The sequence below is a fragment of the Microtus oregoni genome, unplaced genomic scaffold (assembly GCF_018167655.1).
Source record: "Microtus oregoni isolate MIOR12 unplaced genomic scaffold, Mior012 000004F_ref0000308, whole genome shotgun sequence".
Taxonomy (NCBI): Eukaryota; Metazoa; Chordata; class Mammalia; order Rodentia; family Cricetidae; genus Microtus; species Microtus oregoni.
This window is the reverse complement of record NW_024543063.1, coordinates 60,011,320-60,023,986: the sequence shown is the minus strand read 5'-3', so window position 1 is coordinate 60,023,986 and position 12,667 is coordinate 60,011,320. Positions and strand designations below refer to the sequence as shown.

The 12,667-nt window shown below is 43.5% G+C and overlaps 1 protein-coding gene across 1 annotated transcript in view; it reads left to right on the top strand.

The window, feature by feature from the left end:
* Window positions 1-12,667, top strand: part of Fto (FTO alpha-ketoglutarate dependent dioxygenase) — a 348,414-nt gene that overhangs the window by 147,919 nt on the left and 187,828 nt on the right. The window contains exon 7 of the mRNA XM_041649608.1: window positions 6,945-7,064. Within this exon, the coding sequence (XP_041505542.1) occupies window positions 6,945-7,064 (120 nt within the window). The remainder of the gene's footprint in view (window positions 1-6,944; window positions 7,065-12,667) is intronic.

The window sequence follows — 12,667 nt, the reverse complement described above, 5'->3', positions numbered from 1 at the left end:
GCTCTCTGAGTGCTGGGATCACAAGTGTGCACCACCATCACTAGCTGCTGTGATCTTTGCTCCACATCGCCCGGGTGCTCACGGACTGAGGTTCTGACAGGCAGATGGATCCTGTTTCTTTCCCCTCCACATATTCCCTTGGTGTTTCTGAGAGAGCTGAACTTGGTTAATCTCCTTTGGCTGTTCTGTGGAGAAGGCATGTATAGGTGTGACGGTATGGATGCCGTCTTCTGGGTTGTGTCCGTGACCCTGAAGCCACTGTGCACACTTGCTTTCATGGTTCCCTGAAGATGCAAAAGGCCTTTCGTGATCTGTGGGACTCCGGGCTGCGGTCCACCTTCTTCTACCCGTGGATTTCCATTTGATTGTGGATGAAAATTGCTCAGAAGGTTGGATAATGGTCTTCACCTGTGCATGTCAGAAATCATCCAGTTTGGTTCATACGTGAGCAAGAGAAGACCGCAGAGTCCCTCAGGGAGCTAGTCCATGTTGTCTCTGCTGTTCTTGTCTTTGGGGACCCATGTCAGCTATGGAATCTTTCTATTTTTTATCTGCATTTTGCTTTCCTGGTGGCTTGTCTTTTCTTTCTGCTCTGCTAGCTCTTAGCTTCCTCTGCAGGTTTTGTTCTCTAGAGAAAAGATGGAGACCCTGCTTCTAATATGATTGGAACTTTCTAGGTCACTCAGTATGCCTACACTTTGAGTTTTGGTTTAGGTCTGCAGTAATAAGACCTGACTCCTTGGCTTTTGTGCAGACCTCCCATCGTAACTTTCCCATCCCCAGCGTTTGAGGGGTAAAAATTCTCGTAGTAATGAGGGAACTAGACAAGATGGCATTTGATTAAAATTCTGTGATCTTCCACCCTCAACATTGAAAAAAAAAGGTCAGGTCATAGCATTAAGTAAGATATACACACACTGGACCTGGTGTTCACAGAAATGTGGCATCCCTGACCTGCTTCAGCCAGCCAGAAAGCCTGCCTGGAGTGAACCCTCAGTGCGGACCTTCTTGACAGGCATGGAGAGGGTAGGGTGTGAGGCAGCATGGGTAAAAAAACCTTTCTGCTCAGAGAACTCTCTAGGCCTGTGAGGTGCTTAGAAACAGAAAGTTCTGGGCTTGTGGTCTTCTCTAGCTAGTATTCTTCCTCTCTGGCAAGAATCTGACATATACCGGGCAGTTCCTTACGAAGGTATTGAAAGCTCAGCACAAACCTGTTCCACAGCGGGCATAGCTCTTCTGTAGACAACCCACGTCACACTGACTTCAGAACTCTAATTCTTTTTATGAATTTGTGTTTTTAAAACTGTTTTGTTACTGGAAGTAGTGTTAGTTTTTTATTTTTATTGTATTTTAGTTTTATGGTTATTTTTATTAGTTTACAGAGGTTTTGTGATGGAATTTTCTTTTTTTTTAATTTATTTATTTATTAAGGATTTCTGCCTCCTCCCCGCAACCGCTTCCCATTTCCCTCCCCCTCCCCCCGATCAAGTCCCCCTCCCTCATCTGCTCGAAGAGCAATCAGGGTTCCCTGACCCGTGGGAAGCCCAAGGACCGCCCATTTTCAAATTCATTTTACTCTGTTTCTCTCCCTCAACTTCCCCAGCCCCATTTTCTCCTACTTCCTTTATTCCTTTCCATCTCCCCCTCTGGTTTGACTCAGGTCTAGCTGTGTAGTCCAGGTTGGCCTTGTTACCCACCTCCCTTAGCCTAGGAAAGTAGTGCCATTGTGCAGGTTTAAAACCATTCTTCTTTCAGCACCCCTGCCACCACCGCCTTCTCTAGCCCTGCAGCCTCCTCCTCCACAGCATTAATTGTTTTTAAGTAGCTTACAAATAAAGGCTTTATTGTGACATTCATATGTATATATTAGTACAATTGTTGTTATTCAACCATTCACTGACCTCCACTGTCCTTCCTTCCTGCTTTGTTCTGTTCCCCTTTGTCTCCCCAAATAGTCCTGGCACTCACACCACACCCGTACCATTGCCTGCTCCTGTTTTAGGCTTTCCTGTAGAGCTCTTCCTGTCTCATAGTCTCTTCCATTGCCAGTCATGTATGTATGTATGCATGCACACATAGAAACATCCTTATAGATTTGTTATCTAAATTCTCCTCTACTTTTGTCTGGCTTCATTTGCTTAGCATAATGATCTCCAGATCCAGTATTTTCCTGAAAACGCCATGACTGCAGTCTCTTTTACAGCTGAGTAAATTTCCACTGTATATATACCCACATTTTTTTTTTATCTTTTCATCTCTTCGTGGACAGGTAGACTGGTTCCAGATCTTTGCTGTTGTGAATAGTGTGGCATTAAGCATATAAATGTGCAGGTATCTCCCTGGTGTGCTGACTTAGAGTCCTTTACATAAACATCTCGGAGTGGTGTACTTGCATCCTGTGGTAGTTCCAGTTTTGCTTTTTGAGGGACCTCCATATTAATTCCACAATGACTGCACCCACTTATATTCCCACCGACAGTAAGTGGAGTTGTGATTGCCCCATGTCCTCGCTCTCGTAGTTGTTGTTTGCTTTCTTGATAACTGGGCTGCAGTGGAATTCTTAGGATTGCTCTTGGCTTATGGGGGTATTTTGTGCTTCTATAAGAATTTTAGAATTTTTTCTAGTTCTGTGAGTAGTATCATTTGACTTTTATGGGAATTGTATTGAATTTGTAGATAACTTTTTGTAATATAACTATTTTCACTATATTCTGCCAACCCATGAGTATTGGGTTTTTTTTCCCATCTTCTAATTGTTTGAATTTCTTTCATCAGTGTCTTATTTCATTGTAGACACCTTATACCCTCTGATGAGGAAGGAAGTTAAAGTATGAATGGAGCGGGGCTGGAACGATGGCTTAGAGGTTAAGAGTACTGTCTGCTTTTCCAGAGAGGTCCTGGGAGTTCAGTTCCCAGCAACCACATGGTGGTTCATATCCATCTGTACTGAGAGTGGTACCCTCTTCTGGCATCCAGGCAGAGTGTTGTATACACAATAAATAAATAAATAAATCTTGAAAAAAATATGAATAGAGCTTCCCCCTTATTTTTTTCTTGGTAAGTTAGAGGTATTTAGGACTGTGGATTTCTGTGTTGAATTTATGTCCTTCCTTGAGGCAAAAAGCAATTAGGAGGTAGAAGAGTTTTCTAAGGTGTCTTTATAGCCCCTCAGGTTCAGGATGTGTTTACTGTAAATAGAGGTCATTTTCTTTTCTTTCTTTCTTTCTTTCTTTCTTTTTTCTATTGGTATTCCTTTTCCTTCTTTCTCTTGCCTTATTTCTCTAGTTAAGAGAAACACTATACCAGGTAAGAGTGGAGAGTGTGGGAACCTTGTCTGATTTTAGAGGATTTGAGAGGCTATAGTTTTGTGCTATATAGCCTTTATTATGCTAAGATATGTTCCTTCTATTTGTAGTTCAATCAAGGATTTTATTATGAAGGGACGTGGACTTTGTCAAAGGCCTAGTCTGCATCTACTGATAACCCAGTGATTTTTGCTCTACATGGTTCATGTGCTTTGTTGCATCTTGATTTGTATATGTTGAACCATCCTTGCATGCCTGGAATAGAAACAATTTGGTCATGGGTCATGGTATATGATTGTCCTCACTTGTTCTTGAATTCAATTTGTAAAGAATTTACAAATTTATTAAGAAATTTGTGTCTATGATCATCAGTGGGTTTGATCTATAGCCCTTTGTTGCTGTTCTCTGGTTTTGCGATTGTGGTGATGCTGCTTTGTTCACTGTATTTTGCAGCCTGCCTTCCCTTTCTGTTTTTGTGTTTTACGAACAGTTTGAGGAACACTGGTGTTAGCTCTTCCTTCAGAGTTTAGTAGAAGTTGACTGTGAATTCATCCGGGTTCTGGGCTTCTCTTTGTGGAGACACTTTTTGTATCTCATCACTCCCGTTGCTTTTTATGAATTTAAGTTATTTTATGTCTTGATTTAACTTTGGTAGGTCATCAATGCTGGGAATTTATCCATTACAAGGAGGCAGTTTCTAGTCTTCCGTTTTCCCTGAACATCCAGAACCCTGATTCTTTAAAAACAGAAGTTACGTTTATTTTTCTCTTGGGATTCAAGAGGGCTTACGCCATAGCATGTGTGAGGAGTTTAGAGGAATCAGTTTCCTCCTTCCACCATCAGGGCTCAAACTCAGGTTGGTGGCCTTGGCGACAAGCTCCCTGATTCTCTGAGCCATGGTCCCAGGGTGCCTGAGGGTGAAGAGAAGCTTTTCTTCTGAGCATGGCCGGGACTCTGCATTTGCCCTCTTGTCCTGTGGCAGAGTCCCCCTCCCGCCCTCTTGTCCTATGACAGAGTCCCCCTCACGCCCTCTTTTTTTTTAATTTATTTATTTATTAAAGATTTCTGTCTCTTCCCCGCCACCGCCTCCCATATCCCTCCCCCTCCCCCAATCAACTCCCCCTCTCTCATCAGCCCTAAGAGCAGACCAGGTTCCCTGTCCTGTGGGAAGTCTAAGGACCTCCCACCTCCTTCCAGGTTTAGTGAGGTGAACATCCAAACAGCCTAGGCTCCCACAAAGCCAGTACGTGCAGTAGTATCAAAACCCAGTGCCATTGTTCTTGAGTTCTCAGCAGTCCTCATTGTCCGCTATGTTCAGTGAGTCCGGTTTTATCCCATGCTTTTTCAGACCCAGTCCAGCTGGCCTTGGTGAGTTCCCGAGAGAACATCCCCATTGTCTCAGTGTGTGGGTGCACCCCTCATGGCCCTGAGTTCCTTTCTCGCGCTCTCTCTCCTTCTGCTCCTGATTTGGACCTTGGGGTTGTAGTCTGGTGCTCCAATGTGGGACTCTGTCTCCTTTCATCACCTGCTGGAGGTTAATATCCAGGAGGATGTCTATATGTTTTTCTTTGGGTTCTCCTTCTTATTTATCTTCTCTAGGATCACGAATTATAGGCTCAGTGTCCTTTATTTATGGCTAGAAACCAAATATGAGTGAGAACATCCCATGTTCCTCTTTTTGGGCCTGGCTTACCTCACTCGGGATAGTGTTTTCTATTTCCGTCCATTTGCATGCAAAATTCAAGAAGTCCTTGTTTTTTACTGCTGAGTAGTACTCTAATATGTATATATTCCATACTTTCTTCACCCATTCTTCCACTGAAGGGCATCTAGGTTGTTTCCAGGCTCTGGCTATCACGAACAATGCTGCTGTGAACATAGTTGAGCATGTACTCCTCACGCCCTCCTGCTGCATCCAAGCTTAGTCCTCTTCAGTGGAAATAACCGACCCAAGGCTTGCGAAGCTGTCGGAAACCACTTCACCTCTCCCTGACTTAAGGCTTGAGTCTCTGCTGCCTGTCAAACTGCTCTGTCCATGAATAGTTTCATGAGGAACCCATTAAAAGACTCTCTTTTTTCCCTTGTAGTAAATGAGTTGCTAAACCTGGATCTCCCTTGAAGTTGAACTGTGGTCGTATTTATTCTGGTTTCAAACTACTCAGATTTACCTCTGTCAACCACTGTTTTTTAATGCCACAGATAAGGTTTAGCAACTGTCTTAATGTTGCCCACATTCCTGTTTTGTTTAAACAGCTTTAGCTGAAATCGGTTCTACACATCAAACAAACATTGATTTAATGTAAACCCAAACCTTTCATTAGACTAGGTCTTCTCCAGTTTCTTACCTGAGCCATTTTCACCATTGCTAATCTTCATAAGTTGCTTTTGAACATTCATCGTGGAGAAACAACCTGCAGTCCTCCGTGGTCACAGGTGATGGTGACAATAGCTTAGCTCTGTGTGTGGAATGTGATCCCTCTGCAAAGCAGACACCATGGCCTGGTGGCTAGACTTGCTGCCAAAGTCAAAGGAGTTTTGGGGTGAGATGGAGTTCTGTCCTGTTGATACCAACTGATGCTCAAGGGGAAGACATGCCGTGGAAGACTTGTCTGCCCAGTGCTGGTCACACTCTGATCTCTGTGTGTTCAGACTGTTTCCATTGCCAGGATCAGACAACTAAACCTGAGTCAGCTGACTGGAAAGGGGCTGCAGAGATAGTTCATCTAGTCAGGGACTGTCTCCAGGACCTGATTTTCATCTTCTCAACTCATAATCCCATCCTGCCATATTGTCTTCAGTTTGACAGCAAAATGTCTACAGGCTTCTTATGTTTCTCTAGTCTTGAGACCTGTCCTTCCAAAATCCAGAAATGAGGGAGTCGGGTTGTTTGACTTAACCCTGGGTTTCCACTTTCGCCATTAGTATTCTAGCTGGAGCTCTGCCTACACACAGGACAAGCCTGAAAAAGGGACAATGGTGGAAGCTGTGTGTCCATCCTGTGGGTAGGAGCCTCTAGGTGGTCAACACAAACAGCTCCGTAGCTTCCCAGAAAAGAACGTAAATCAGTGCCTTCTGTCTTTGCTACTGTTTGCCTATTGCAATCAGCCCTTACTGAGTCAACAAGTGAGAACCTTAATGGCTGTGGAGCAGGTTGAATGCCTCTATAACTAATTATATATTGTTTGCTTATGTGGCTAAGATTATCACCAGCTCCCACAGGCCCTTGGATAAGTTCTTTCTTTTCTAAGAAGTTGACACATGATACTCTTAATATCTGCCTGTGTCATTGCCTTCTCAGCTTTTACTAAAAACGTTTAATTGCTTGGTTGTGACTTTCCAACATACTCAGTGGAGGCTGCTTATACTCCGGGATCTGAATGTTTGTTATATCTGCCTAAAACATGTAACCTGGCCTGGATTGTCATCCTAGCAGGACCTCAACTCTAAGACTTCCATTTTCTTAGCTTGCAGAAAGCTCTGGAGATGCCAGGATGTGTTGGGAACTAGTTAGCCAGGCTTTTCTCACCATTCTCGACCTCTTCTGTGAAGCTGCCAAAGGAGAATCGAGTGGGGAAGTCACTGTCCTTGTTGGTCTGTCACAAGGACATTCTGACACTGCTTTCTTGTTCCGGTTCACAGGTCGAGTTTGAGTGGCTGAGGCAGTTCTGGTTTCAAGGCAACCGGAACAAACTTTGCACTGATTGGTGGTCTGAACCCATGACTCAGCTGGAGGAGCTGTGGAAGAAGATGGAGAGTGTGGTAAGTGCCTGAGGTCTGACCACTTTCTCTGGGGTACTGCACCATGCAGATCTTCAGATAATCGTCACGGGCAAATGTATATGTTGTTAATCTACATGATCGTGGCAGGTTATTCCCTGTAAGAGAATGGGAATAGTCTGCGATTTTGTCGCCAAAGCCTCAGCTCATTTCCGGAAACATTTCTGATAGTCTCCACAGAAGGCATTCTGCTCGACAGGAGCTGCGACACAGCCCGAGAGTACGGCAACAGCAGGTCCAGCGTTCATTTGTTCTTACGCTCCAACCACTATTCAAAGGGCTTTCCTACCACAGTTGACGTCGAAGGCGTTGTGAGCCCTGATGTATAGGTCTGAAATCTGAGGTATAAAGAAGTTAAGTGCTTGTCCGCGGTCACTAAGCAGATGGTGGAGATAGATGGAAGCACAGGCTGCCAGGCTGCAAAGCGCATGCGTTTAGTCACCGTAACCTAGGATTTAGGAAGGAGAAGTGTGGATGCCACCACATATTACTGCAGCGAAAATCAAACCATGCAGTGGGATTAAAAAAAAGTCACAGACTGGCAAGATAGCTCAGAATGTAAAGACAATTGCCACCAAACCTGGTGACCTGGGTTCTATCTCTGGGATATCTTCCACATCATGGGAGGAGAAAATGGACTCTCGAGTCATCCTCTGACCTCCGTACAGTCACCAAGGTTCAGATCAGTATCAGGTTCAGGTCATTACTTCTGGGACTCTTGTGAAGGTGCTGGTCTGGATAGAGACAATGTGGAGAAGAGGGAATGGAGTAGGCCAATGGGGGAGGAACATTAGGTCTTGGGACTGTGAAAACAAGATCAAAAATCAGGGCATTTATGGTATGTAGAACATGGACTGTATCAGCTAGGTGGCAGGCGGAAGCCACTTGATAAGCCTCCGCTTGGATAGCAATAGCAACAGTAAATGCTTGCGTGGTATTTTTATGAGTTATGAGTACTAAAGATTGCTGTCACTTAATGTTTGTGATGACCCTGTGGGATAGGTTTGACTTTATTCTCACTTTTACATATCAGGAGATAGGAGCCCAAAGGCCTTATGTAACTTTCCCAAGGTCACCAGCTAGTAGGTGGGAGAGCTGGGATTTGAACTCTAGAAGACTTGCTGTAGGCTTCTGGCCCTTTGCCGGCTCACTGATCTGCCGAGGGAGGTGGTAAAAGCCGTTGACCTCTAGAGAGTGACACTTGACAATCTGAGGAGTGCTGAGGGCAGGGGGCTCATCTGCAGGGTGCCCAGTGATTGCCAGTCCCCACACATGGTTGACATACAGGAAGCTAAACAAGCATCATGCATACGGTTTAATGAATTGAAAGATAAATATAACCTATGAAGCCATAGTTATAGCCCATGCTGAAACCTGTCTCTCACCTCCAAAGGAGTTCACTTGGCCTGCCCATTTAGTGTTATTGTTTTGATAAAGATGTTAACATAATATCTTCCCCAACCCCTGTTTTACAATAATGAAAATACCAAGTTACAGATATGAAGGCCTCAGCTTAAAACCATGAATCCGAATGCAGATCTCTGAGATCCTTCGCAAGGGTCAGTGTCTGGGGAAAAAACACTATTACCCTTGTAATGTATTTATAGTCTCAAAGATCAATTTCCCCAAAGCCTCGAGATAGTGCAGAACAGCATTGTGTTGCCAGGTTGGTGGTGATGAAGAGTCTGTCTGCCTGGCTAGCCCTGGTCTAGCCTGGGGAGAAAATGCCGCTTCTATAGGATATGCATAGAAATTCGGATAGTGCCCATTTTACGTATGTTTTTAGAATTCTGCTTGCTGCTGAGGCCTAATTCTTAGATATCAGCCTGACTTTGGAATTATAATTTGAGCCAGGTGGTTGTGGTGCACACCTTTAATACCAGCACTCAGAAGGCTGAGGCAGGTGAGTCTCTGTGAGTTCAAGGTCAGCCTGAGCTATAGAGTGAGTTCCAGGACAGCTAGGCCTGTTACACAGTGAAACCCTGTCTCAAAAGAAGAAGAAGAAGAAGAAGAAGAAGAAGAAGAAGAAGAAGAAGAAGAAGAAGAAGAAGAAAATAGAAAGAAAAGAAATTATAATTTGATCAAGTTGTAAATTGTAGCCGCCCGGCTAGCTTAGCCCCTGAAATAACCACGTAGAAATTGTATTAATTAAATTAATGCCTGGCCCATTAGCTCCAGCCTCTTATTGGCTAACTTTCACATCTTGATTAACCTATTTCTATTAAATCTGTCTATCACCACGTGACTGTGACTTACCGGCAAGATTCTAACCTTCGTCCATCTCAGGCCGGAGATTCATGGCATCTGCCACTCTTTCCTTCTTCCCAGCATTCTGTTCTGTCTACTCCACCCACCTAAGGGCTGCCCTATCAAAAGGCCAAGGCAGTTTCTTTATTCAACCAATGAAAGCAATGCAAATACAGAAGGACCTCCTACACCAGTAAATGAAATCTTAGAATCAAACAAGAGAACTCGGTCATTTTGTAAAATAATTTAAAAAAAAGTTTTTATTCCTTTCATTTAGGAGCATCCCCCCCCCCAGTGAAACAGTGAAGATTTTAGTATTGTGATCACACCAGTGATGCTTATTATTAATTCATTGAAAAGATATGAGTGTAGATGGATGAAGTCTCTCCATATGTGCACACACATTTGTAGATATGAATGTAGATGGATGAAGTCTCTCGATATGTACACACACGTTTGTAGATATGAGTGTAAATGGATGAAGTCTCTCGATATGTGCACACACACATTTGGTAGATACGAGTGTGGACAGTGTAGTCTCCATATGTGTATGTACACATTTGGTAGTAGTGGCACATTAATTAAAGGAAGTATCTTCTATTGTATTCATACCAAAAAAATACTACAAGGAGTAGCAATCCAGGGAATTTTCCAGAGTGCAGTTCTTTGTACTTGGTGGAGTATTCTTTAACTTTTCTGTTATAAAAAATAAAAAATCAATGATTCAGTGTCTCTCCCGAATACCACAGCTGGATAATTATCAGCAGAATGCAGGTTTGGACCAAGTTCAAAGGGAGGGTTCTTCTAAATTAAGCTGAACAATACTTTGAGCCTTTACAAAAGATTTCTAGTAAACTCATGGTAAGTTGTTTTTGCTGTTGGAAGACGCAGTAGAGACCAATCTTAGAAAGAATCCCTGGCTGGGTAGCTCTAGTGCAGAGCCACGTGGTGTTTGGGTATGGGGGTGAAATCATTGGCCAGTGGGAGTCTGGCTGTCAGCCCTTCTTCAGCATTCTTAAACTTGTCAGCAGTAGGGGGCAATGTTGAGCTGCCTGTTGGCAGTCCCAAGATGCCGCCTTTCAGGAAAATGCATATAAATGTCCCATTAACTGCCAAGAATTATCCCTGTTGCTTCAAGTTAACTGTAATCTCCAGGATTCCATAACACAGGAAATCAGTTGTGGGTTCACAAATTCAACAGCAATTTCACATCAAAAGTGCAGTGTTTGGTGCACATTTGGATTCTGTGGAATTAAGCTAATCGAAAGGGCATTTCTGGATGTTCAGACTTTTCTTCTAGGGAATATATTACTCCAAATTGTTATGATTTTAGAGGAGCGATTCTTTGTTATCTTCCTGGGGTTTCTTTTTTTTTTTTTTTTTGAGTTATTGAGTCATGTGAGTGTTGTGGAAAGATGCCTTTGATCACTGCATTTTATCTGTTCTACAGTTTATCTTCTATCTTTTTCAATAAGAAAATAAGACCTAAAACTTTGGACACTGCATGCATTACTTCCCCCCTTTCATTTATGAGTAAACAGTCTTTGACGGCCCTTGTACCAGGGGAGAGGCGAGTATTGTTTTTCTCCGTCTTTCTGCCCTTTTTCTCATGGGGTTGGGAAGGAGGGACAGTCTCCAGAAGCCTAGAGGAGAATGGGAAATGAGTTTTGAAATAGCTATTCCTCCGTTAGTGGTAACACCGCACATGTCCTAACCAGCCTCACACTTCAGGCAGTATAGTCGGCTGTGCATAAACTCCCCAGGCCTCTGCTGCCCACTCCGTGGCCCAGCAGGCATGCTCTGCTCTGGCACATTCTCCTGCCACTTCTCTCCTGGAGGACAGTTTTACTCCGTGCCTGCTCTTGTGATGTAAATGTTAAACCTTATATTCGAATGACATTCTGATAAAACCTCACATCTCCCCTGAATATTACTTTGTGAATTCATTGAGCATCGAGCCCACAGCAGCCTGACCCTCTGTACCAAGGTCGAGCCTTTCTTGCCTTCTTTGCTCTGCACTCAAGAAGTCTTCTAACACTGGGCACTATTCACATATTTGTATTTTAGTTTTTTCAGCCAACCCCACTACCTCTCATCCAAGATTATCATATTCTGAGGAGACTCTTTGGGATAGGAGAGTTATCATTTGAAAGAAGCCATGCAAGCTTTTCTTGCCGGCTGAAGAGGGGGATGAAAAGCTGAGGTCTCCAGTGAGGCGGCGAGTCATGCCGCGGCCTGAGATCCAGTGGATAGGCCATTTGTCTCCCAGGGGCTGGTATTGCTCTTTGCAAAACTGACATTTATTTTACCTATAAAAATGTTTTAACACTATCAAATTCATGGGGAGACTGAAAAGAATGCTGGGTGTGAAATCCTCTAAATTGATGACATTTATTCATTTCCTTTTGACCTTAAAAACCTCCACTTGGTAAAATCCAGTGGAATTATTCCAGCCCAGCATCCCGAGGAAGTACCCAGAGAAGCCGATGATTTATGGACTGCGGGGATTTCTTCATGCATTCTGTTGTTGCTTTTTCTCTGTCGGGAGAAAGTGGCTCTTGCTCATCCTCTGTGTTCTGAGCCATTTCCTGTCCCAACTGTCCCTGGTGCTACAGTAGCAGGCCCTGTGCATGGCGATTGCCCCTAATAACCTTTGCCGGCTGCAGTGGGTAGGAGCCAAGGCAGGATTATTTTAATGTATCCGCTTTGAATCAGTGTAAAATGCAACATATAATTATGCTAGGTAAGCAATAGGCTACATTTAACTTGCCCATTTACGTTAAAATTTGGCTCAGGAGAGCAGGGAGATGCAGAAAATGAGTGGGTGTTTCATTTCATAACATAACCAGGATCTTGTTGTGAAAGTTTTAAGAGAGAAATGTTCTTCAGACTGGAAAGGCGTCTCTGACAAGTTATTTATAATGGTTTAATTCCGAGGTGAGTCATGCCTCTTGACTTGTCATTGTGGTCTGCATAAATCATCAGGGAACCTTGTTCTGGAGGCAGCCTGCTGCTGCAGGGACAGGTCCCCTGTTTGTGAGCCCACAGATGCAGGGAGGGAGGGAGGGAGGGAGGGAGGGAGCTGGAGAGCAGTTTGTTTGTTTCGGGAGAGCTCAATGAAGCTGTCTCTACAGCTGTGGATAAAATTCTTCATAAGTGAACCCAGGATCAAGGCTGCTTCGTATGTACTAAAATATATATCAAGTACAGTAGTATTTGGATAATAGCAAAGTCAATTCTTTTTAAGATTTCTCCTAAATTCAAGATTTTCAGGGTCATGAGGGATATAATGATAAATTATAGATAATTATTTGGGGTTCATATTAATGGTGAATTTA